We start from the raw sequence: 22,928 nt of genomic DNA on the forward strand, positions 1-22,928 counted from the left end.
TTGTGGTCATGAGCTTGCAGAAAGAAAAGGTAATTGAACCGTGGCGCTCTTTACCTATATGGGATTTTGTTCAATACTCCGCCCACGTCCACTGGGACTCCTGAGTGTGAGTGGGCATAAAGGATGACAGATTTTAGGTATTTGGGATCAGTGGGGTGGGAATGCATATCAGACCTCCCTCCCTCCTTTTTTTTTGATTTATATTTAAGATCAACAAGCTACCAAACAAGTGGTCTATGAACATTGATATGTGGCTGGAAATCACGTATCCTGACATTTATATGAACCTGATTTCAACGCCGGGAAAATCCACAATGCAAAGGCTGAAAGCATACGAAAGCCAAAGAGTTGTTGACATCCTGGTCATTGTTAATTAGAGGATTACAGCTGGTGAGTGCTTTCAATTCAACATACTATTGTTTTGGAGGTTTTATGTCAGTGAAGACGTATTTAATTGGTGGTGATTGCCAAGGTAAAGGCCCAGCAGTAGTGCTCACAGTTCACTACTGATTTACTGGAGTTGAACCCTTAGTATTGACCCAAGTGAGGGTATGATCGACTGGTACTGTGGATATTTAAGTAGAGTTAACATCAAATACTTGATACAACACAGATACAACAGCTTTGTGCTAGAGTACCCCCTTATTTGGAAAACTAGGTTAGCCTCAGTTTAAGCTAGTTTACAAATTATGTAGAGCACAAGGTTCAGAATCACACAACTGAAGACAAAAACGTTTCATTTATGAAATGTAGAACTAAATGACAGATGCTAACATTAAGAGCTTTACTAAGAAGTAACGTTAGCCAAAACGATATGTAATTTAAGGTATGATTTTACACAAGAACACAGCATAAATTAACGTTACCTGGCACAAAATGGCAACCACAAATCCAGGTTTGGTTTCCTGGATTCCAGTTATTTCTACGAATTGCAGCGATCCATCTGCTTCTTCTGTCTTTGGCTTTAGGTCGCCGCTAAAACAATAGCTGTGAGTGCTTTTTAAACCTATTTGTGCAATCAATGGCACAACAGCTCTTCCCCATTTTTTAGACTGTTCTAAAGTTTTCGCAGTATTCAAGCCAAAGCCGCTACTCATCTCCCTCTTTCTGCCACTCAGTGGACATAACCACGGTGACTTCCGCTAGCGGTGACATCACATGCATACCCTCTATTTTACCTGCAAACAAATCCTATTGGGTAGTACTGGGTAGTCATTGTCGCATTTAATTTGTGGAGATGCTCCACACATTGTCCACTGGGGGAAAACATGGACTGCATTATCTCACACCGGCACCCTTACCCCCTTTTCGTCGGCCAGGGATTTGGAATGTGTACAGAATATGGTTTTGCCTTGTCTTGTTAAATACACATGGACATCCGTGTTTTAAAGACAGGATGTCTCAATGTACTTGGCATTAATGGTGCATCACAGAAAAGTGTAATGTACCTTTTGCAAAGAAACAGGAACAACCCAGACCATGAACGACCCTGGCCAATGGACTCGTTGCTGGTCAGTCTGGACACAGTCTGGATGATCCTGTGTAGCTCACCAACCGATAGGCTAGGAGCTATTGTGAAGGCAATGTGTCTGCCTTTACCTTTGTCTTTGTTGGCAATTTCTTCAAACATCTTCTCTGATGAAACTACTGGTCAGATTCGTTTCAAATTTTACATGTATTTTCCTTGGGACTTTGTCTACAAAGTTTGTTCACAATTTTGTAATGATAAAAAACATAAAATATAAAAGGCGACACAGTGGTGCAGTGGATAGCACTGGTGCCTCACAGCAAGAAGGTCCTGGGTTCGATTCCAACACCAGTCAATGGGGGTGGGACCTTTCTGTGTGGAGTTTGCATTAGGGCTGCTCGATTATAGGAAAAAAAAAATAAATCACGATTATTTTAGCAATAATTGAAATCATGATTATTAAAAATGATTATTTGTTACCCTTAAAGTTGTTTATTTTTTTCTTGCAAAACAATCTAAAATATACTCCTTAAACATAAATAAAGCTTTTAACCACTAAAACAAAGTCTGTTCACTTTTGTACGGAACAAAAAATCTTTGAATGCAAATAAGTGTACTGTAAATTCAAGTATGTTTCCTTTTGTAAACAAATAGTGCACTGGAGTTAAACTGCTATAGACTTGCCATAGAACTGTAGCAATAAAAAAAAAAAAAACTCGCGTAAAGTGCAAATTATAAATTTAAGTATGTTCAATGTAGTATGAAACATAGTAAATTCAGTGGCGTGCCGTGAGGTTTCAGTTCAGGCCTTCTGTATACATCAGCCATCTAGAACACGTACGTTAGGGTTATACGGGTTAGGGTTAGGTTAATACGGGAGTTGCAATGTAAAGAGATTCGGAGACTGAAGATTGCATTGCGGGCGAAGTTGTAAACAGACTTGTTTTTATGTGTTTTAGTTTTTCATAAGATTATGATAAAGGTGGCGGTGGTTAAACTTTAGATGGTTACAAAGGTTTGTTGCATTACCGGTCGGTGCCAAAGTGATTCCATACAATTGAATTTGACTTGCCTTTTTTGTTTACCAAGCACTTCTGCTGTGATTGTCCTGCCATTTTTCCAGACCGCTAGGTACAACTTTCCTCTTTGGGTGGACCTGCCGGCTAGCTGGCAGCAGTAGCTTAGAGGGGGGGCGGGGCAGAGCAGCTCATGGGAGCTTGCGTGCGCGTGAATTAAAACAACTCAAAATTAATAATCGTTTTTTCTCGATTACATAATTTTTGTAATCGTTGCGTGTAATAATCGAAATCGTAATTGAATTTCGATTAATTGCACAGCCCTAGTTTGCATGTTCTCCCCGTGTCTGCGTGGGTTCTCTCCGGGTACTCTGGCTTCCTCCCACCATCCAAAGACATGCACTGATAGGTTAATGGGTTAATCTAAACTGCCCATAGGTGTACCCTGCCTTTGCCCATAAGTAGCTGGGATAGGCTCCAAGTGAGGATAAAGGGGGTTCAGAAAATGAATGTATGAGTACAGTATAAAAATAAAAGTAAAAATTTGCTTTTACTTATAATGGTTCATATTTTAATGGCTTATAACATGGAAATGGTTACAGGTATCAGTATAGTTACTATTGAGCACTGATGGGAAGTCAGACTTTCACTGAATATGTTGAGTTCTCCTCCGGTGAAGTACCACCCACTTCTATTGATCTCCGGCATCAAGACCACAGGACTCTAAGATAGCGGCAAAACCTGACAACCTCACAAATTCAACTTGTTATTGATTATTGATAAAAATACGCTGGTGAGATACAAGGCCATCAGGCCTTTTTTGTCTTTGTCCAGAGCATATATTGTCCATTACTTCAAAAAAACAAAACAAACAAACAAAAAAAAAAGCCCTGGATACTGACTGGTCTGAGCACTGTCAGTGTTTCCAGTGAGTCCTGGTCTATCTGAGATACTCCTGAGCCCTGAGAAGTCCACAGTCCTTCTGGACACAGTTCACATAAGGCTTCCTTTTTGCTTTGTTACATTTATGGCTGTAACTCCTCATTGTAGTGCTTGACAAAAGTTTACCACAGTAATTCTGAGCCCATGTGGTTTCATCAGCTGTAGGTGAATGACGGTTATTGATGTAGTGTCGTCTGAGCAATCAGAGACCACTGGTCAGCCTCGGCTTCAGCCCTTGCCCTTCATATTCATCTAGATTCCTGGAATCTTTTCATTCTGTTCTACACTGTAGAGGCTGAAGTATCCAAGTATCTTTGTATATTTGTAAGAATCAGTATTTGAAATGTTTCAGTAATCCTCAGCTCATCTTTAATCTAAGGACCAGACGTTTTCTGGATGCTGTTTTTCGACCACATCATGATTATTATCTCCTGTTACTTCACATTGTTATTTCATTACTTGAAGCTATTAGTATTCCTAAATTGCTCCTGTTCTTCAGTGTGCTGCAACCTAAATGTGAGGAATGGATGTATATTTACAAAAGAAATTAAGTTGATTAGACAAAATATGAAATGCTTCTATAAAACTGGGTTCATTTTGGTACCTGGCACTTTGCCAGCTCTTTTAGACCCGATAATAAAAGAGAAATTTAGACATATTTCCCCCCAGGATGTACCTAATGATGACCTCAGATAAATGCAAAGAAATTATAGCCTTTCTCTTAGCCATCCCAAACTTAATGAATTTTTAATAAATATTGGGGACAAAAATAGGACCAAAATTGGGACAGGAAAAGTTACCTAGGTGTCAGTGCATTTGATCTGGAAAACATGGCTTAAAATGGTTTTATATACCACTATAAAAAAAGACACCATCTTAAATTTGAGGATCCTAGTGGTTTTTCTAATCCAGACATGCAGGTTTTTCATGAATTGGCAGTCTCATTCTAGGTTTTGTATGTAATCCATCGAGTCCACTGGCGTTACATGCAGAACCTGCCCATTTAAACACATATAAATTGTGAATTATTTTACAACAGCGGCCATTTTTGTGAACCACTTGCATAATAAGTTCAATTCCCAAAATGTACCTGTGAGAGAAACAATAGCATGTAATTTTTGTGTCCTTTTGACCTTGTTACATGCAGATCTTTGTATTAAAAATAAAGCAAAACTAGAAGCACTCGGAGAGCGCAGACCTCCGCCAAGGCTGATCAGTGGCCCCCCTCATGGGCCCCCCCACCCCCGATCACCACCAAAATTTAATCATTTCTTCCTCATCCCATTTCCAACAAACCCTGAAAATTTCATCCAAATCTGTCCATAACTTTTTGAGTTATGTTGCACACTAACGGACAGACAAACAAACAAACAGACAGACAAACAAACAAACAAATCCTGGCAAAAACATAACCTCCTTGGCGGAGGTAATAATATAAAAAAGCGTTTTATCTGAAACATAGTTTGTCTTTTATCTCAGTAAGTATTTATTTTATAAAATAGACCCAAAGTGCTTCATAAACTTGCTTCATAACATTAGTCTCCATCTTGTTTGAATTTTTAGCCCCCATGTCCGGTTTTTAGGGACTAGTTTCATAGAAGCACCCAAAAACATTCTATTTATTCTGTCATTTAATGTAATTTTGATTTTGCCTATTCTTTCTGTACTGTTCCAACTATTTCTCATTCTGGAGGTTATCATCATTATTATGTAAATTAATATCACATATTCCACTGTTAGTTAATTGTGCTTCTTAATGCTCACATGATGCAGTTTCTCAGCAAACAATTCAAAAATATCCAGTACACAGTATATGTCACCGAGGAGTTTGCTTTGTTGGTCCCTGTTGTTTGCCCTTTTTTTTTACAGATCCACACTGGCAGATGGCAGTGGTATCTTGACATAATGGGTTTTCTAACAGTTTGTTTGGCTTTCTCTGCAGACGGCCATGGACCAGCTGCACATGCACTTCACCCAAGCCATCCACAACACAGTGTTCCAAGTGGTGCTGGGATATGTAGAGCTGTGTGCCGGCAATGCTGATACCAAGTTCCAAAAAATGCAGTACAAGGATCTGTGCACGGTAAGGAGACGGGGGGGAGTCCATGAGGGATATCATTGGGATAATAGGCATTAACCCTTTGGGGTCCACGGTCACGGCTCTGTGACTGAATCACATGACATTTTCAACACCTCGTAGTGTCAGAAGTCGGCCTCGATGACCACTGGGGACGATTGCATCAAAAGTGTGGACTTGAAACACACTCCCACTTTTTATTTGATGTTGACAGAGCAAATACAACTTTAGATATGACATTTTAAAACTGGAGCAAAGGAGCAATATAGCGCAGTTATAGCGTTATAAAGTAAGCGTTATGTTTCTGACCATAACGTTGCCATTTGTTGTCCTTTTTCAAAACGGAAAAAACTAGCAGAATCTGCAGATTCTAATCCACAGACTGCATTAGCATTACAGGTAAGGATGAGAACGAACCCCACCTGAACCGGATGCGAAAACCGGGAGGACTGGGTTTGGCGGGGGGGACCAGAGAAACACCCATGTAAAGATATGCTTTTATGTAACACATTTGAGTATAGTTTTAATTTCTTACAATTTTGATTTTACATACCTAATATTTGGAACCAATATTCACTTTTAAAGTCTAAAGGTTCGTTAAGCATCTTTGTGTTATTTATGCAATAAATTATATAAATTTTTCAAATTGGATTTTGTATTTATTGGCCTTTTGTGTTGATACAGTAGGTTAAAGTGAAAAAATAACAGACAGATGAGACAGATGAAGTTGTGCTGAAAATAAAAGATACTAAACAGGGGTATAATAAACATTTCTTTATATAGTATATAAAGGCAAAATCAAAAGTACTCAAAAACGGCCACAACAGGCTCAGACCCCTAAGGGTTAAAGACATGTAAAGCCAATAATGACATGATATGTTGTGCAGTTTAATAGAGAGCCAGTTAGTTAAAATGTACCATTCTTACTCCAGATATTAGTTTCTTCAGCGGTCCAGCTCAGTTTCTTGTTTTTTTGTGGTTTTGTTTTGACCTCTCTTTCTCTTTTACAATTCTTACATGCAAAAAAATAAGTAGAAACAGTGCGTCACAATTACATTTCAAGTTGTGTCCAGTGCACACTTGCAACTCGGACTTTATAATCTTAGCATCCCCAGTGGGCATGTGGAGGCTGTCCATTCCGCCAGCAGTCCCCCTACTCACTCTGTTAGTACTGTGGTGGAAGGAAAATAATACACAGCAGGCAACACTCACCACTTCATGCACTCTCTCGCGGCCCTATGTGACTGTGTTATTGCCTTGTAGCCAAGCGAAAAATGCGTTATTTTTTGACAAGGGATTCTACATATTTGCCATAATCGAGTGAAATGAAGGAGGACAGAGGAGTGTGAAGAACGTGATTGAGAAAAATAAGGAAAAAAAAGTCTTGCTCCAGTGAGAACAACAGTATACTACCGTAGCTATAAGATAATTAGTCCTGCTCACAATACCGATCCAATACACTGCAGCAGTAGCACTCCATACTGAACGACATGCTCGAGTTCTTTCTTTCCCTCTTTTCTTGTACACATTTGCACCTCCAACCAGCCATTACTCAGTCCAATCATTTTAGACTTGTGGGTAGTGAGTTCTCCAAGGAACGGTGCTACAGTTTGACCTTCAGTACAGGTTATCCTTGCCTGATCAAAGAGTACAGTGTGTATCTTTGCAGTGTTTCTCCACTGTGACAGCTATTACATGTTTCTCCCTTGACCTCTCTAGCTTTATGTTTGGCCTCGCTGTTTAACGGTGCTGCTTTTATCAGATGCATCGCCTGCTCTGCTCGTATCTACAAAGCCTTGCCCTTTACCTTTAACTTTGTCCTACCTCTGCCTTTTTTTTTTTTTTTACTCTGACTATGCGTACTTTGCTACTCTAGTTGCTAAGTGATTTGGTTGGATCATGTTTTTAAGCGAGTCCTTGATCGTTAGCCTCATAGCATAATTGCCCAAGTCATGGTTTTGACATATAATTGTGCTATCTGAATAACTTTACTCTCTTTACACTGCTGATTCATTTTTTATAATTGGCTATGACCTGAAAAATAATATGACTTCGGCAGTTATGCTATGAGGCTAACGAAATAAAAGCAAAATTTTTTAAAATTCTAGATTCAATTCAAATATGGTTCTTCCTGAAAAAGCCACATTTCACACATCAGAATTAGGAATCCTTATTTGTCAGATTATATTTTATTTAATATTGTTAGATTTCACATGCACCATACACTGAACTTGACCCTCTGCATTTAATCCATCATTAGCTGAACATACAGAAACCCACTACACACTGCAGAGCTGGAGGAGTGGGCTACCATGTCAGGGGCTGGGGGAGCAAGTTAGAGGTTTAAATGCCTTGCTCAAGGGCATATCAGCCAACAATTTCTTCTGGGGACTCGAACTGGCAACCCTTCGAACAGAAGCCACTTCCCCAACCTTCTACTATTAGAAGAGTTGGATGGAAATGACAAAAATTTTGCAAAGTTTTTACAGTCACTTGTGGGGTTTTTGCTCCTTTTTTTTTTGTTTAGTTTATTTTGAATATGCAACAAGACAGTAATCTTACTTAGTCCTTAGAAATAAAACAGGTAGTAAGAAGTCATGGAAGAAAGCCAAAAACCAAAAACAACACTTATACATATACATGACTTCCTTTGCTCATTCGAAAAGGAGTGGGTGGAAGTAGAACTTATTTAATCCCACCCCTTCTCCACACAACAGTCTATCCTTTAGCTTCCTATCAGCAGAATATATGAAAAGTCAAGTCCCTTAGATCTTATGTAAGTAATTAACCTCACTTATCATCCTCACATACACTTACATACACGCCCATGTTGACATACTAGAAAAGTAAATAAATAAGTACATACATATACATACATACATACAAACATACAGGGTGGGGAAGCAAAATTTACAATGAACATTTAGTTGGTTTTTCTCAGCAGGCACTACGTCAGTTGTTTTGAAACCAAACATATATTGATGTCATAATCATACCTAGCACTATTATCCATACCTTTTCAGAAACTTTTGCCCATATGAGTAATCAGGAAAGCAAACGTCAAAGAGTGTGTGATTTGCTGAATGCACTCGTCACACCAAAGGAGATTTCAAAATAGTAATAGTAATGGTAATAGTGTCCATAAAGACTGTTTATAATGTAAAGAAGAGAATGATTATGAGCAAAACTATTACAAGAAAGTCTGGAAGTGGAGGAAGCAACAAAAAATATACCAAAGCTTTTATTAAAGCTCTCAAATCTAAAATCCTAAAGGATCCAACCAAAATCCATGAGAAAAATGGCAATTGAACTTGAGGTAGACAACAAGACCGTTAGAAATGCAGTAAAATATGATTTGAAGATTTAAATTCTCATGACTTTCAATAAACTAATTGGTCATACACTGCCTTTCAATTCCTGCCTCAACATATTGTAAATTTTGCTTCCCCACCCTGTACACACATACATATCCATACATATATACATACACACATACATACATACATACACACATACATACATATATACATACACATATACATACATGCATACATACATACATACATACATAAGTTCTTGAAAGCAACACAAATTAATACACAATAAAGTAAACAGTAAGACAAAGTAAACAACAACAGCAATAAAACAAAACATAACAATCAACAAACACACAAAAAACAAGGAACAAACAAAATCAGACATGACAGAATATTAATGTAACAAAAGTATTAGGACCCTCTATCTTTGCACTGGGATCAGACCGTCTGTTTATATACCAGTTTAAATCTCTAAAGCTCTTTATTGGGTGGAAACACTTTTTCGAGTAAGTTTTAACTTTCCAGACATTTAACTCACATTACCAGTCTACTGTTCACCCCAGCGTTTTCCTGGGTATTTCTCTACAGCGCACCCAAACATGGCTGGTACGCAGCAGCATTAGGCACATGTGGACTCATAAGGATCATATCTCATTATGACTCGGTCTCAGAAATAATTCACAGACTCCTTTGCTTATTACTGCCATGTGTCGCCTATACCACCTCCTTCAGACACCACTGTACAGCTTTGTTAATTTACTCCAAATCAGTTGGTTTAATACACTAATTAGATAAGCTGTATCCCTTGAAACACTGTTCGTACGTATGCACAAAGGCTCCCACTCAAGCGAGCTGTATGTGAGCATCCACCTCTGGTTCATCTGTGTCACCGCTGGTATTTTCAGCCTGTCTGCTGGTGCTTGTGTGGGAAGATCAAATGCTGTGTGTACTCCTGACTGCTCAACTTATTACACTTGGATCTTGTTTTTGTTTTGGTGTATTTATAACCGAAGTAGGCGCTTGAATGCCTGCCTCAAAAGTGTCAAAATGGGGGCTACGTGAGGTGTCTGAGTAAAGCGCGGCAACGCTTGTTCTTGCTAATATCGGAGAAAATGCTCAAATCTGCGAACCCGCTTGAGAAAACACCTGAACAACAGCACTTTTAAGGGATCACCCTATGCATCAAGGTCAAGGTAACTTTATTTGTACCCGTAGGTAGATTTGTTCTGCAGTAACAGAAGAAGGCATCTGTATTATACAACATTAAAACAAAACACAGACGGAGGACAATACAAATAAACATGGGCAAGTACTCATGGAGGCTCACTGATCTGGACTCAGATAAATATAAAATATAATATAAATTGAGATATCAGGACAAAGACGATGTCAAATTGTAGCCACTATAACACTTCAATAGAAGGTTAAAAGGTTACGAAAAAGTGCACAAAGACTTATTTAGAAAACAAACAGCAGCGTTAACCTGAAGAGAAAACGTCAAACTGTAATAAATAGAAACAAATGATGAACTTCAGTGAAAGGTTAAAAAGTGCACAAAGATGCTTGAGAAGGTGTGGTCACATGAATGCCAACCACTCACATATCTTTTGGACGTGTAAAAATGCAAATGTTTTGGAACCGTGTTGCTCCTGGAGGATTCTGTTGGGTTTCTGTAAACTTGATTTGATTTTGATTTGATAAAGCACTTTGTGACTCTGTCTGTGAAAAGTGCTCTATAAATAAAATTTACTTACTTATTTACGTACTTGTTCAGACAATGGCGGTCATTTTAAATTATAAAATTCCAATGGACCCCCAGACTATCTACCTGGGTCTAATACCTGATGATGTAATTAAAAGAGAAGACGCTTACTTATTTAAAATATTAATTCTTGCCTGCAAAAAGGTTGTCACAAGGAACTGGTTAAAAAGTGACGCTCTTCGACTACAGCAATGACTGGACATTATAGAGGAAATATATACCATGGAAAAATTAACATTTCATTTGAGGATTAAGGTGGGAACTTTTAAGTGAATATGGGAGAAATGGATCATATTCAAGAACACTAATTGTTATTACCAGATCTGATACGGAAAAGCAGACGAGTGCATAAAGAACAGTATCCCCCCTTTGTTGTTTTCTGCTTTTTTTTGTTGTTACTGTACTGTAAAAGTGACTTTAAAAATTTAAATAAAAACTAAAAAACTTAAGTGCTCAAAGCCTTATTTAAGAAAGAAACAGCAGCGTGAACAAGGCAATCCCTATAGTGTATGTTGTTTGACCTTGGGACTGTAAAGTCTTCTCCCCAAAGGCATGTGCTGGAACTCACCCACAAAAGGATGGGAGTCATCAGTTAAGATGGAGCCAACTATTCGCTGTAGCCATCTAGTGTGTAGCGACTCCAGATTCAGCTGTGACTCCCCAGTCAGTCGACTCGCCCACTTAATTATCGGGTTGAGTGAGTTCTGTTCTTTGAGAGACAAATGTCCAAACTGTGACACAAGAGAAAAAGCTAAAACAGGTCCAATAAAAGCTCAATAAAAGTGTCATCATTGTCTTCTCAATATTAAAGCTGAATAACTTCCTCAAACACAATCAAACAAAATAAATAATATGAATACTGATATCCCTTTTTACATATAGCCTCACGTAGCCCCCCCCCCAACAGCAGCCTTCGAGTGCACTGCTGCGGTGAAGAAACTCGACAGAAGCTGATGGAGTCACTGGTGTAAAGTTTCCCTTTTAAAGTTTGATCGTATAAATAAAAAGCGGAGTGTTTGTGGAGAAGAGGCTTATTCAGATACTGTTCCCTGGATAAATAAAGGTTAAGAAAATGTTAGGAGCCACAATGGACCCTCTGAACCTGCCTCTTAGTTATGCAACTTAAGATTCAAGGGAAACGGGAACACTCTGAAAGGTCAGTTCTCGTTGTGGAAGGGTCTTATTAATTTTACATCAACATCTCATCATTATTGGCTAGCTTCACTCCTCATCAGTCCCTTGGCCCGTCTGACTTTTCCTCCCTGATGGAAGGTGGTAATGTAGGAGGGAACACAAGAGGAAGTTGCTGTATAGTTCTTTAAGTTTATCCTTCTCGGTCTCTACAGGTGACTTGAAGGTAGCTGATACAGGGTGGGGAAGCAAAATTGACAATATTGTGAGGGAGGGATTGAAAGACCAATTAGTTTATTGAAAGTCATGAGAATTTATTTGCCACAAGAAAATGTACATAATAGAAAATGTTTTTATTCTATGTGTCCTCCTCCTTTCTCAATAACTGCCTTCACACGCTTCCTGAAACTTGCACAAGTGTTCCTCAAATATTGGGGTGACAACTTCTCCCATTCTTCTTTAATAGTATCTTCCAGACTTTCTCGTAATAGTTTTGCTCATAGTCATTCTCTTCTTTCCATTATAAACAGTCTTTATGGACGCTCCAGCTATTTTTGAAATCTCCTTTGGTGTGACGAGTGCATTCAGCAAATCACACACTCTTTGACGTTTGCTTTCCTGATTACTCATATGGGCAAAAGTTTCTGAAAAGGTATGGATAATAGTGTTAGGTATGATTATGACATCAATATATGTTTGGTTTCAAAACAATTGACGTAGTGCCTGCTGAGAAAAAACAACTAAATGTTCATTGTAAATTTTGCTTCCCCACCCTGTATGTGGTTTGTAGTATAACATGACAACGACAAATGGGAATAAGCTCAAAGAAGTCGCTTTTCCATTGACCCTCAAATTGCGCAAATATACCTTGCACATAAAAATTCACCTAATGGAAAAACGACAATTTCGCCAAAACTCAAATTTTTCGATCAAAAGCTTTTGCGCTCACAAGAGGTGGTTTTTCGGGTGTAGCACAAATGGTATATCACGCAAAATTGCAATGGAAAGACCTTTTTAGCTTACCGGCCGACAGGCTGTAAGCTATTGTCATCATGCGGCATCCGACATTGTCATCGTCTGTCGTCTGTTACAAAAATTTCAATTGTCTTCTTCTCCGAAACTACAATTCCGATTGACTTCAAACTTGGTATACAGCTTCTTTATGATGATGTCAACAAAAGTTAGTGAAATTATTTGGATCCGGGTCTGATTCTGGATTTGGTGCGACTTTCAAAAATTTCCCCATTATAAGAGATAGGAAATGGATCGATGCAATAACTCAGTAAATATAAATGATATCAAGTTGACCTTTCTACAGTCCAGCCCTGATGGGGAGATGACCAAAACATAATGGCCACATGCTGATCAGGATCTTCTTCTGGATCCGGGAACTGACGGAAAATTTAACACGGGCTCTTATAGGGTAAAAAATTCAATCATCCTTTTCTCCCAAACTCCAGTTCTGATTGACTTCAAACTTGGTATACAGCTTCTTTATGATGATGTCAACACAAGGTATTGAAATTATTTCCATCCGCATCTGATTTTGGATTTGGTGCGACTTTGAAAAATTTTCCCATTATAACAGATAGGAAGTGGACTGATACAATAAATCAGTATCAATGATATCAAGTTGGAATTTGAATTTTTTTTACAGATCTGATTGGAAAATGACCAAAACATGGACTATTTCTGTAATATAATAAATACACATAAGTGGGCGATAATAAATGGCGTCTGGATACATTTCCCAAAGCTTTTAAATTGGCCGGTAAGCTACAGGGCCATTGGTCCTATTTTTCACAGCTAGCATCAGGTGAATTAAAAAAACAGATGTTGACGCCCGTTACTACAAGCGAAGAAGGAGAAGAAACATGTTGTGGTATATGTGGACACATCAGGAAACCCAATTTTTAGAAATATTTAGTACGAGATAGGGGGGGTAATATCCTACTATAATGCACGTTCTGTGTCCGGTGTCCCGTCCGTGTGTGATCGATGTTGCAGCACGGGAGGGTGTTTGCACACAATGCCGCTGTTGCACCACAGGAGGGCATTTTAGCCACGGGTACAATGCTGCTAATATAATAATAATGAATGTATCTATAAATCAACACCATATTTATGTTTGTCGCCATGTTTATGGAATGACTTCTTGTGTCATCTCGCGATAATAAACAAATCATGCCATTTGTGATTTAATGGAAAAACCGACATTGCGCACTTCTGTTTTTTTGACGTTTATTAAATATCTGTAAAGTTTTTCGTAGATGTCCAATGGAAAAGTGACTGGAGACTCAAATAGACCAGTATTTTCTGCAATTTTCCCTCTTAGTCAACACATATGGTGGGATGTAATAAGCATGGGACCCTCTAGGAGCTGCCAGTGAGGTGTCACATATTGTAATGTTTTGTTTGTTTTTTTTTTATTTGTGTACGTTGAATAAAGCTATTAGCACTTCTGATGATAGTGGAAACACTCTAACATCGGCATCAGGCTGCTCATCGGTTAACCAGGATGATCCATCCTACTCGATGTGATGTGTTTTTAGTGGAGTGTCTCATTATTTTGAGATAGACTGACCTTTAGTGTTGTTGTGTATTTGAAGGACAGCCTATTTGCAAGGCTGAAAATGCAGAAAACGTTGATTTTTGATATCGAGGAGAGCTGTGATCTGGGGGATAGTTTTTTTTTTTTTTGTGCTTGGTTGCTGTTGCTGTACATGGCTTTGTTCGAGTGACAGTCTGCTGGCAGAAAACTGTGCAACTAATCGTCTGACACTGATTGAAAGGGGTCTCGTGTAGATGGGGGTTATTATCACGCCACGGCAGCAACAGACATCTGACGACTGCTGATGGTGTCATGAAGCATATTTGTATCATCATTTTATTATCAGGGGAATGATTTGTTTGAGTTTTGGTTACTCTAATTTTCTGGGAAATCAAAGCTTTGAATATTTACAAAAAGAATACAGACAGCACTTGTGATTTTTTTTAATGCCCAATGAACCATGTTTTACATATTAAAGGAAGTAATTCATGAGTATTTTGCCTTTGCCAATAATAATTAAAGAAAAACCCACTAAGACTTCATACCTCTCTGTTTAGAAAGGATGATGTTCACTTAGAAAACAGCTAGTTTTTTACCTTTTACCCTCTAGCAGTGCCACATGATGCATGTTTTTCATAAAAAGGTATAAAATATGCATCTTTTTAAAAAATTTCCAATGTTTTCTAATGTACTGTTGACCCAGCTTTCTCAGCAAGTGGGTCATTTTCCACAAAAGACTTTTTATTGCTTTAAATGTCAACTGTGTTAAAGCAACACCACGGAGCTTTTGTCAAGAAATGATATTGTCTGTAAGACCTGTTGTAAAATCTCTATTTCAGTAATACTCGCGCTTTTGTTGACAAGTCATTGATGCCGGCAAACTTCCTGAGGCAAGACAGGAGACATACTGATAGAAATTTACTAGGGGCTTCCTCAGTGAGAAATGATTAAGATCACCCAATATAAAGTTCAAAGCCTCTGGTGAGATAGTCTGCAATCTCTGTACAACATCAAATACAGTGTGGGAGGCAGAATCGGCATTTCCCTTTGCAAAGTGAAAGTGAAACTTAAGACATGTTACTAATTCCTCTAAGTCTTCCGCTGTTGTGAAGCTCATTTACCTATTTCTTACATCCTGAAACTTTGCAAATTTTAATTTGAGGGGGCAGGACATTTGTTTGTTTTTTTAAACGTTTGTTTTTTTTCCCCAGAGGGAACTCCCGGGGCAGGTAAAATGGGCGCAACGACGCCGACAAAAGTTTAATGTCTTGTGTACAGATTTGTTCTGTGATAATAACAGAGCTGTAGTTTCGTTCGATAATAAACAGACATACCCCACCTCCCTGTGTTTTACCTGTTACTTGAGTATTGAGGTTCAGTCAGAAGGAGGTCCCGAAGCCATCACTAGTTGCTTTTCCATTAACCCTCAAATTGCGCAAATATAATTTCTGCATAAAAATTCACCTAATGGAAAAACGACAGTTTCGCCAAAAGTCTCATTTTTCGATTAAAAGTTTTTGTGCTGGCAAGAGGTGGTTTTTCGGGCGTAGCGCAAATGGTATGTCACGCAAAACTGCAATGGAAAGACCTTTTTTTGCAACTAGTCAGATGAATTAAAAAAACAGATGTTGATGGGTGTTACAACAAGCGAAGAAGAAGAAGAAACATGTCGCAGTATGTGTGGACACACCAGGAAACCCAATCATTTTTTAATTTAATATGAGATAGACGGGTAATATATAATAATAATAATAATGAATATATCTGTAAATCAACACCATATTTACGTTTGTCGCCATGTTTATGGATTGACTTCTTGTGTCATCTTGCGATAATAAATAAACAAATCATGGCATTTGTGATTTAATGGAAAAACTGACATTACGCACTTCTGTTTTTTTGACATTTAGTAAATATTGGTAAAGTTTTGCGCAGATGTCCAATGGAAAAGCAACTAATATCGAGATTGGAGATGGGGTCCTGTTCGGTTAGCCATGTCTCGGTGAAAGCCATGACACAACAGTCCTTAAAGTCCTTTTGGAAGTGAATGTTCCCCTGGATCTTATCTCCTTTATTCCTTAAAAACCAACATAAAAGCTCAAAAGCCGGGTCGCCAAACTCCTTACTACTGATTACTGCATGCGCATATGCCCATCAATTACGTGATGTATCAGTGATGTAAAGCAGTCAAATTTTGCAGTTCTTTTTGTGTAGCGGTCTAGACCCAGAAGTTGCATGGTGCCACTGCAGGCAAGACAGACCTTCTGGAGTGATGACGAAAGTGTAATTGAACCTATTGTGAGTTGTTGTACAACCAAAATGACCTTGAAAATATAGTCTGAAGGCTGAAAAAGTCTGTTATGTTGCTTTAAATGTGGATTTACAAGCACTGACAATAAAAAATTTAAAAAAAGAAAAAAAGTGTGTGACATGTCAACACTAAGATATTAAAGCTGAAATGTCAGAACTGAAACACACTGTTTTCCTTTCAGAAGGTGTTAAAAACAGCTCATATTATGTGTTATGTGTGTGAAGTGCAGTTATGTAGTCATGACACTCAGTTTATTTAGAGACGTGTATAAAAAAACAAAGAAAAAAACCCCCTGAAAATGACATTGAACATGTGTTTTCAAGCCTATTTCTGAAAAAAAATATGTTTGGTTTCAAACACAGTTGGTACTAAACAGGGTGGACACAGGAGAGTATGTATAACACAGCAGTTGTTGGTATGTGTGCAGAGCAGGATTTTTAATCTTTCAGTCAGGTGAAAATGCTTGCCTTGTGTTGTTTCACTGAAATCCGCCCGCACTATTTATTTTTTGCAGAAAAGCTGAGAGATAAAACTTTGTGACTTGCAGCATTCAAACTCCTGTTTCCCACACGGCAAACCCCCAACCTAATAACCACCCGACCACCAGTCAGCTGTTATTACATGATCTTACATTACCTGTGCAGAGTGTTGTTTGGCCTCATACACAGTTGAACTCTGTGTAAAACATACAGGTGTAACAGGACCAACTGTTACCTGTTGGAGCTTCAAAATTGAAAATAAAATGACTCGAGGGTCATTGTGTTTGTTATGTATACATGGTCAATTTCAGCATCTACCAATTATGAAACTGAAAAGTAAAGTAATAAGTAGTGAAGTTACTTTTCTAATGCAGTAACTAGTAAGGTAATCTCATTACAATTTAAACAAGTAACATGTAACTTGTGACTAATTACTTTTTTGAGTGATTCCCCCAACACTGACCAAAGTGCTGTACAGAAGACTAAAGCACAGTGAATAAAATGAATCAAAGCATTACGAAACAATAAAAACAAGTTAAAATATTAAAACAGAAACAAAATGTCAACATTGCAAGAGTGTCAAAAAGCTAAAGAGAACAGGTGGGTTTTAAGAAGAGATTTAAAAACAGGCAACGAGGAGGCCTGTCTGATATGCAGACGCAGGTCATTCCACAATCTGGACAAAGCAAAAGCTGATTGAACAGGTGACACCTCCTCCAACTACTTAAAAAACACCTTTGGAAATGTAGTAGAAAGATAAATAACTAAATAGATGTGGAAATACAGGGTGTCCCAAAAAAATGTATACACACTTTAAATAATTGTAAAGTAGGTGCTTATTAAAATTCATTTAATTTTCAAAATCCTACTATAATGGACATTCTGTGTCCAGCGCATGTTTGTCCGATCAATGTCCCATCGATGTTGCAGCACAGGAGGGCGTTTGTACGGTTTTTTTTATCAGCCTTCACGGGTCCGATCGCCGCCAAACTCGCCAAACGAATAGAAACATTACCAGACTATCTACTAGGCACAATTTTATGTCTGTATTCAAATGTTGTGAGGTATGCTGGGTGATTTTAACAGGGTCCCAGCTCACCACAGACCGGGTCCCAGCTCACCTCGGACCACATCCCAGCTCACCTTGGACCAAGTCCGACCTCACCACAGATCTTCACAGGCCCCGTCGCTGCCAAACTCACCAAATGAATACATACATTACCTGACTATCTACTAGGCACAATTTCATGTCCGTATTCAAATGTTGTGAGGTATGCTGGACGCTTTTATGAATGAATGAATGAATGAATGTTTTATTTCAGTTAAGATACAAAACACACACATATAAAAAAGACAACAAAACAAAACACCTACATATTAAAAAAGAAACAAACAAGCATAAAATTAACACATTTTGTTTTCTTTGTCTTTTAGCCTCTCATGCTATCATACAATGGCACCACGAGTACAATGCCACTAGTGTATAGAATTTACAAACATTTTATTGTTTTGTCACTGCCTGTTCTCAAACTGACGTCTGTTCTGGTCCAGACACTGCTGACAATGTGAAGCAATGGAATCGCAGGAGGGTATTCAACGAAGCCCCTCCATCCAATCCACCTGTTTGGCAAGTTCACCAGACCTCACACCACTAGACTTTTTTATGTGGATACCTAAAAGACAAAGTCTACGCTATGAGACCTGCAACAGTCGCTGAATTGAGAGCAGCCATTAAACATGAATGCACGCAAATACCAAAGGAGCTGTTTCATGATGTGTGTGATTCCATTGCTTGGCATTGTCCGCAGTGTCTGGACTAGAACGGACGTCAGTTTGAGAACAGGCGGTGACAAAACAACAAATGAATGAAATAAAATGATGTTTGTAAAATCTATTACATTTTGAAAATTACATGAATTTTAATAAACACCTACTTTACAATTATTTAAAGTGCGTTTACATTTTTTTGGGACACCCCGTATATGTATATACCTGAAAGAGTAAATCACTAAATTAAGAATTCTGTGTCACAGAACATCAGAATCAAAAACCTTTTCAAATCTAGCTGCCATTTTCTGTATTTTTTTCCTCAGTAATTCCAGTTGAAGAAGTGATATTAGCTGCTGACACTAGTAGTCTCTAGTCCAGACATCACTAATATCATGGGTTGCTATGGTAGCAACTTGGGGGTCAGTAACTAGGTAGTTGTGATATTATTGCACAATGTGTGGTGAGTGTCACACGCTATTCCACATACTTAAAATCCGATTACAGCTGCCATACTGTAATCTGATTAGAATCACATTTCACACCACCCGCAAATGTGGTTTGGATCTTTTTTTTTTTTTTTTTTTTCTGTCCAGACTCAGAATACACACTGGAAATGCCAAAAAAAGGATTTGGGCTGTCAGACTAAACAAGGCGTCAGTGTCATCGTTCCCCACATTCCCTGCACAGATATCTGGCTGTTTCCTTGTGGGGAGCATTGACGTCAGAGCCAAGATGCCAGTCATTGCTGCACATATTCTGCATTTACATAATCATCAATGCTATGTGAGCTGGCTAACTGACCTAAAAGTTCAGCCAGATTTGCTTTACACATTTATTTGCCAAGTGTGTGTGTGTGTGTCTCCTTTGTAAAATCGTGTGCTTTGTTTCTTGCTTTGCTGGCGCAGCAGTTCTACAGATTGCTGACTGTGTTTTCGATCTCTCACAGGTTAATCTGTTTATATACTCTTTTTTTGGATAGAGGGGGTGTGATTTTTTTCTTTTTACCTAAAGAAAGTGAATCAGCTAAATCACCCGCCTCATCTCGTCGGTTAAATGCGTGCGTCTTCTTTCATGGTCTCCTTCACCTACACACTAAACACTGAGACTTTCCCAACCTGACATGGCTTGGCATACGTTATGTGCATAATGATGCTAACTATCTTCAGATAACTGAGTGCATGTTTGAAAATAGACCCCAGAGTCTCCACCTTCTGAGCTCTCATCACCGTCTTCACTGTTTTTCTACATGTTTATTTCATTTGGAGCCTTTTACTATGTACATACTCATAAACGGAGCAGGGTAGGACTAAGGCTTAGGTTACTTCTCATCAGACCCAGTGAAGATCTGAACACACATACATCACACTCCTGACAATCTCCCCTCATCCCGGTTGCCTGGCAACATGGTGCTGTGATTTGGTTGGCTGATAGAGACCACAGGAAGTCAAACATAAGCCCGGTTCTGTCAGAACTGGTTCATTACTTTACCAATCTATGCCTACTATTTTTTTCCTGTGCTGTATGGCTATTGCAGACTAATTTTATTTGGACAGTTTGTGACAAGTGTCATTAAAGAAACTGTACATACTAAGAATACTTGTACACAAATTTAGATAATAGAACCTTTAGTCTTTGCCGTCAAAAATCTACTGTTCATGGGTACAAGTGCAATTTAATACAACTGCAATACTTATCACATATTACATATCAAATGTAAAAAAAAAAAAAAATCCATTATTAGTTAAACAAAAAAGCTACATTTGAAGTTGATAGGAGCAACACATCTATGAAAAGTTGTGACAGGGCCATGTTTACTGCTGTGTAACATCCCCTCTTTTTGAAAAACAGTAAACATCTGGGAGTTGAGGAGAAAGGTCTTGACTGCAGGTAGTCCAGTTCAGGACTCAACCTCTTACCTCCAAGTCATGCTGTTATAAAGACAACCTACAACCTGTATTTACCTGTCAGTATTAGTGATGCTTGTTCAGATGTGCAAGCTGTCCATTCCATAGGCACTAATGCACCCCCATACCATCAAAGATCCAGGTTTTTGAACTGAAAACTGATAACAAGACAGGTAGTCCCTCTAAACAAACAAACAAACAAACAAATATATAATCTGATCACAGAACCGTTTTCCATTTGGAATGAACTTTAGCTCAGAGAAGACGGTAGCGTTTCTGGATCTTGTTCACTTATGGGGTCATGCCTGGTTTTACTGCATTGCTGCCTGAGGGCTAGAAGATCACGGGTATCAAATACAGATTTTTTTTTTTTTTTTTATTCATTAGTACCACTTACTTTTTCAGCCTTTTGTAGCCACAAATTCAAGTTCAAAATTATTTGATTGTTTTTTTTTTTTTTATTCTAATACTGGTACATATAACAGATACATATAGATTCATTCTCGTGTCAGTTCCCTTAACTGAGGTGCTGTTGAAGATCTGGAGGTGGTCTCAGAGTGTTCTCAATGGCAGCTCACTGCTCCTAATGTGCTAAGAGCTAATTGCTAAGGTTAATGCTATATTAGAATGGGTAAAATTTAGAGTTTATCTTAAAATATGGCTTAATGAGATTTCCAAATCATCGTTCTCGTTGCCTTTGTTATTCACATTTTGTACCATGGATTTAAACAGCGATCGATCCCCAGTGCGATGAAGCAGTTAAAACCTCGTCTTTTAACTATTTGCTGCACATTACGTTTTTATTTAAATGTGTTAATCAATCAGGGTTTGGACTTCTGTCATGCCTAATTTAGTGCAGTGATGCTTGTCTGAGAGGTGACTGTTGAATTAATTACATATAATTCTTGCAACATCTAATCATGTCTAACAAAAGTCCTCAACAGCAGCTCTATGCCTGTGGTGCACTTTCACTGCCTCAAGCTCTGTCATTAACTGTGTGTTTTGAGATGGTGGTCATTTTCCTAATAAAATTCTTGATGGTTTATTGTTGGCAGCTGCCTCAGATGTCTAATGAACAAAAGGATGTGATGACTGATCGAGATTGCAAGTGGTAGTTTGTCACTCAGAGCCTTTGAACCAGCTAATAAAGTCACAGGAAGCCTGAGGGCTTAATGTTAGCTTTAGAAGTTAATGTCAGCGTTGGCACAGTAGGACTCTTTATAATAATGCACAAACCTGTCTTTTTTAGTTTCCAGTGCTGTTATAACAGGTAGCAGACAACACCAACAAATGGACGTGTTAATTCTGAGCTTAGGAGGCGCTTAACAGAAGCCAGTGTCTTTATCTGATGGAATGTGTGTGGAAAATGGCACGGGGCCTTCTTCTTGGACTACTTTCTATCGTATATTCTTGGCTGTTCTCAGATTTAGTCTCACTGTAGTGTATCAAAAACCTCAGTGTATAGTTAGGCTCACCTCAACAAACATCATGGTTTATGGAATGAAGCTCCCAGAGAGGGGCTGGAGTCTGTTCCACTGTGGGGGGGAGGTAGTGGGCAGGTGTGGTTTTATCCACCACTAAGGTTTAGCTTGAATTTTTTAAACGCTGAATAAAGACTGTTTCTCTGCAGCTTTGGGTTTAGGAATGGCTTCTGATGGCTGTTGGTCCTTCTTTTTATTTTCCGAACACCACGTTAGAGTGTCTGGCCTTCATGGGTGCCTTGGTGATGGACTCCCAGTCAGACTACATGTGTTTTGAGAACTTCTAAAAGGCAGAGGATTACAGTTATTAACCCTTAAAGACCCACAACTATTTTTTTCACAACTTATTTTTTTCTTTTTTTTGTGATTTCTCACTATTTATTATAATATTATCCTCTGCATTTTGCATTTTTCAGTGTAAATCAGATATTTTTCTAAATTTAATTACTGATCATGTAGATAATTCAAATGTTATTGTATCAAAACAGAAAAAACAGAGGAAAAAAGGGACTTTTTCAGCAAAATATGATATTAAATGAGTGTCTTTAACCACTGTCATTTGTCAAACTATGTGGATTTTACTGGTGAATCAGTGTTGCAGAAGATTCTTCATTTTATTTATTATTTTATTTTATTTGGGTTTATTTTATTCCGTTTCCGGCTTGTATTGTTCATGCTGTTTATTATTTTTGTTGTTTTATTATTCATTTGTATACATT

General features: G+C 38.3%; 1 protein-coding gene across 2 annotated transcripts in view; it reads left to right on the forward strand.

Moving 5' to 3' along the window:
- Positions 1-22,928, forward strand: part of vps50 (VPS50 subunit of EARP/GARPII complex) — a 303,387-nt gene that overhangs the window by 127,982 nt on the left and 152,477 nt on the right. For both annotated transcript variants that reach the window (XM_030147934.1, XM_030147933.1), the window contains exon 12: positions 5,369-5,509. In XM_030147934.1, coding sequence (XP_030003794.1) covers positions 5,369-5,509 — 141 coding nt within the window. The remainder of the gene's footprint in view (positions 1-5,368; positions 5,510-22,928) is intronic.

Source organism: Sphaeramia orbicularis, chromosome 11, assembly GCF_902148855.1.
Source record: "Sphaeramia orbicularis chromosome 11, fSphaOr1.1, whole genome shotgun sequence".
Classification (NCBI taxonomy): Eukaryota; Metazoa; Chordata; class Actinopteri; order Kurtiformes; family Apogonidae; genus Sphaeramia; species Sphaeramia orbicularis.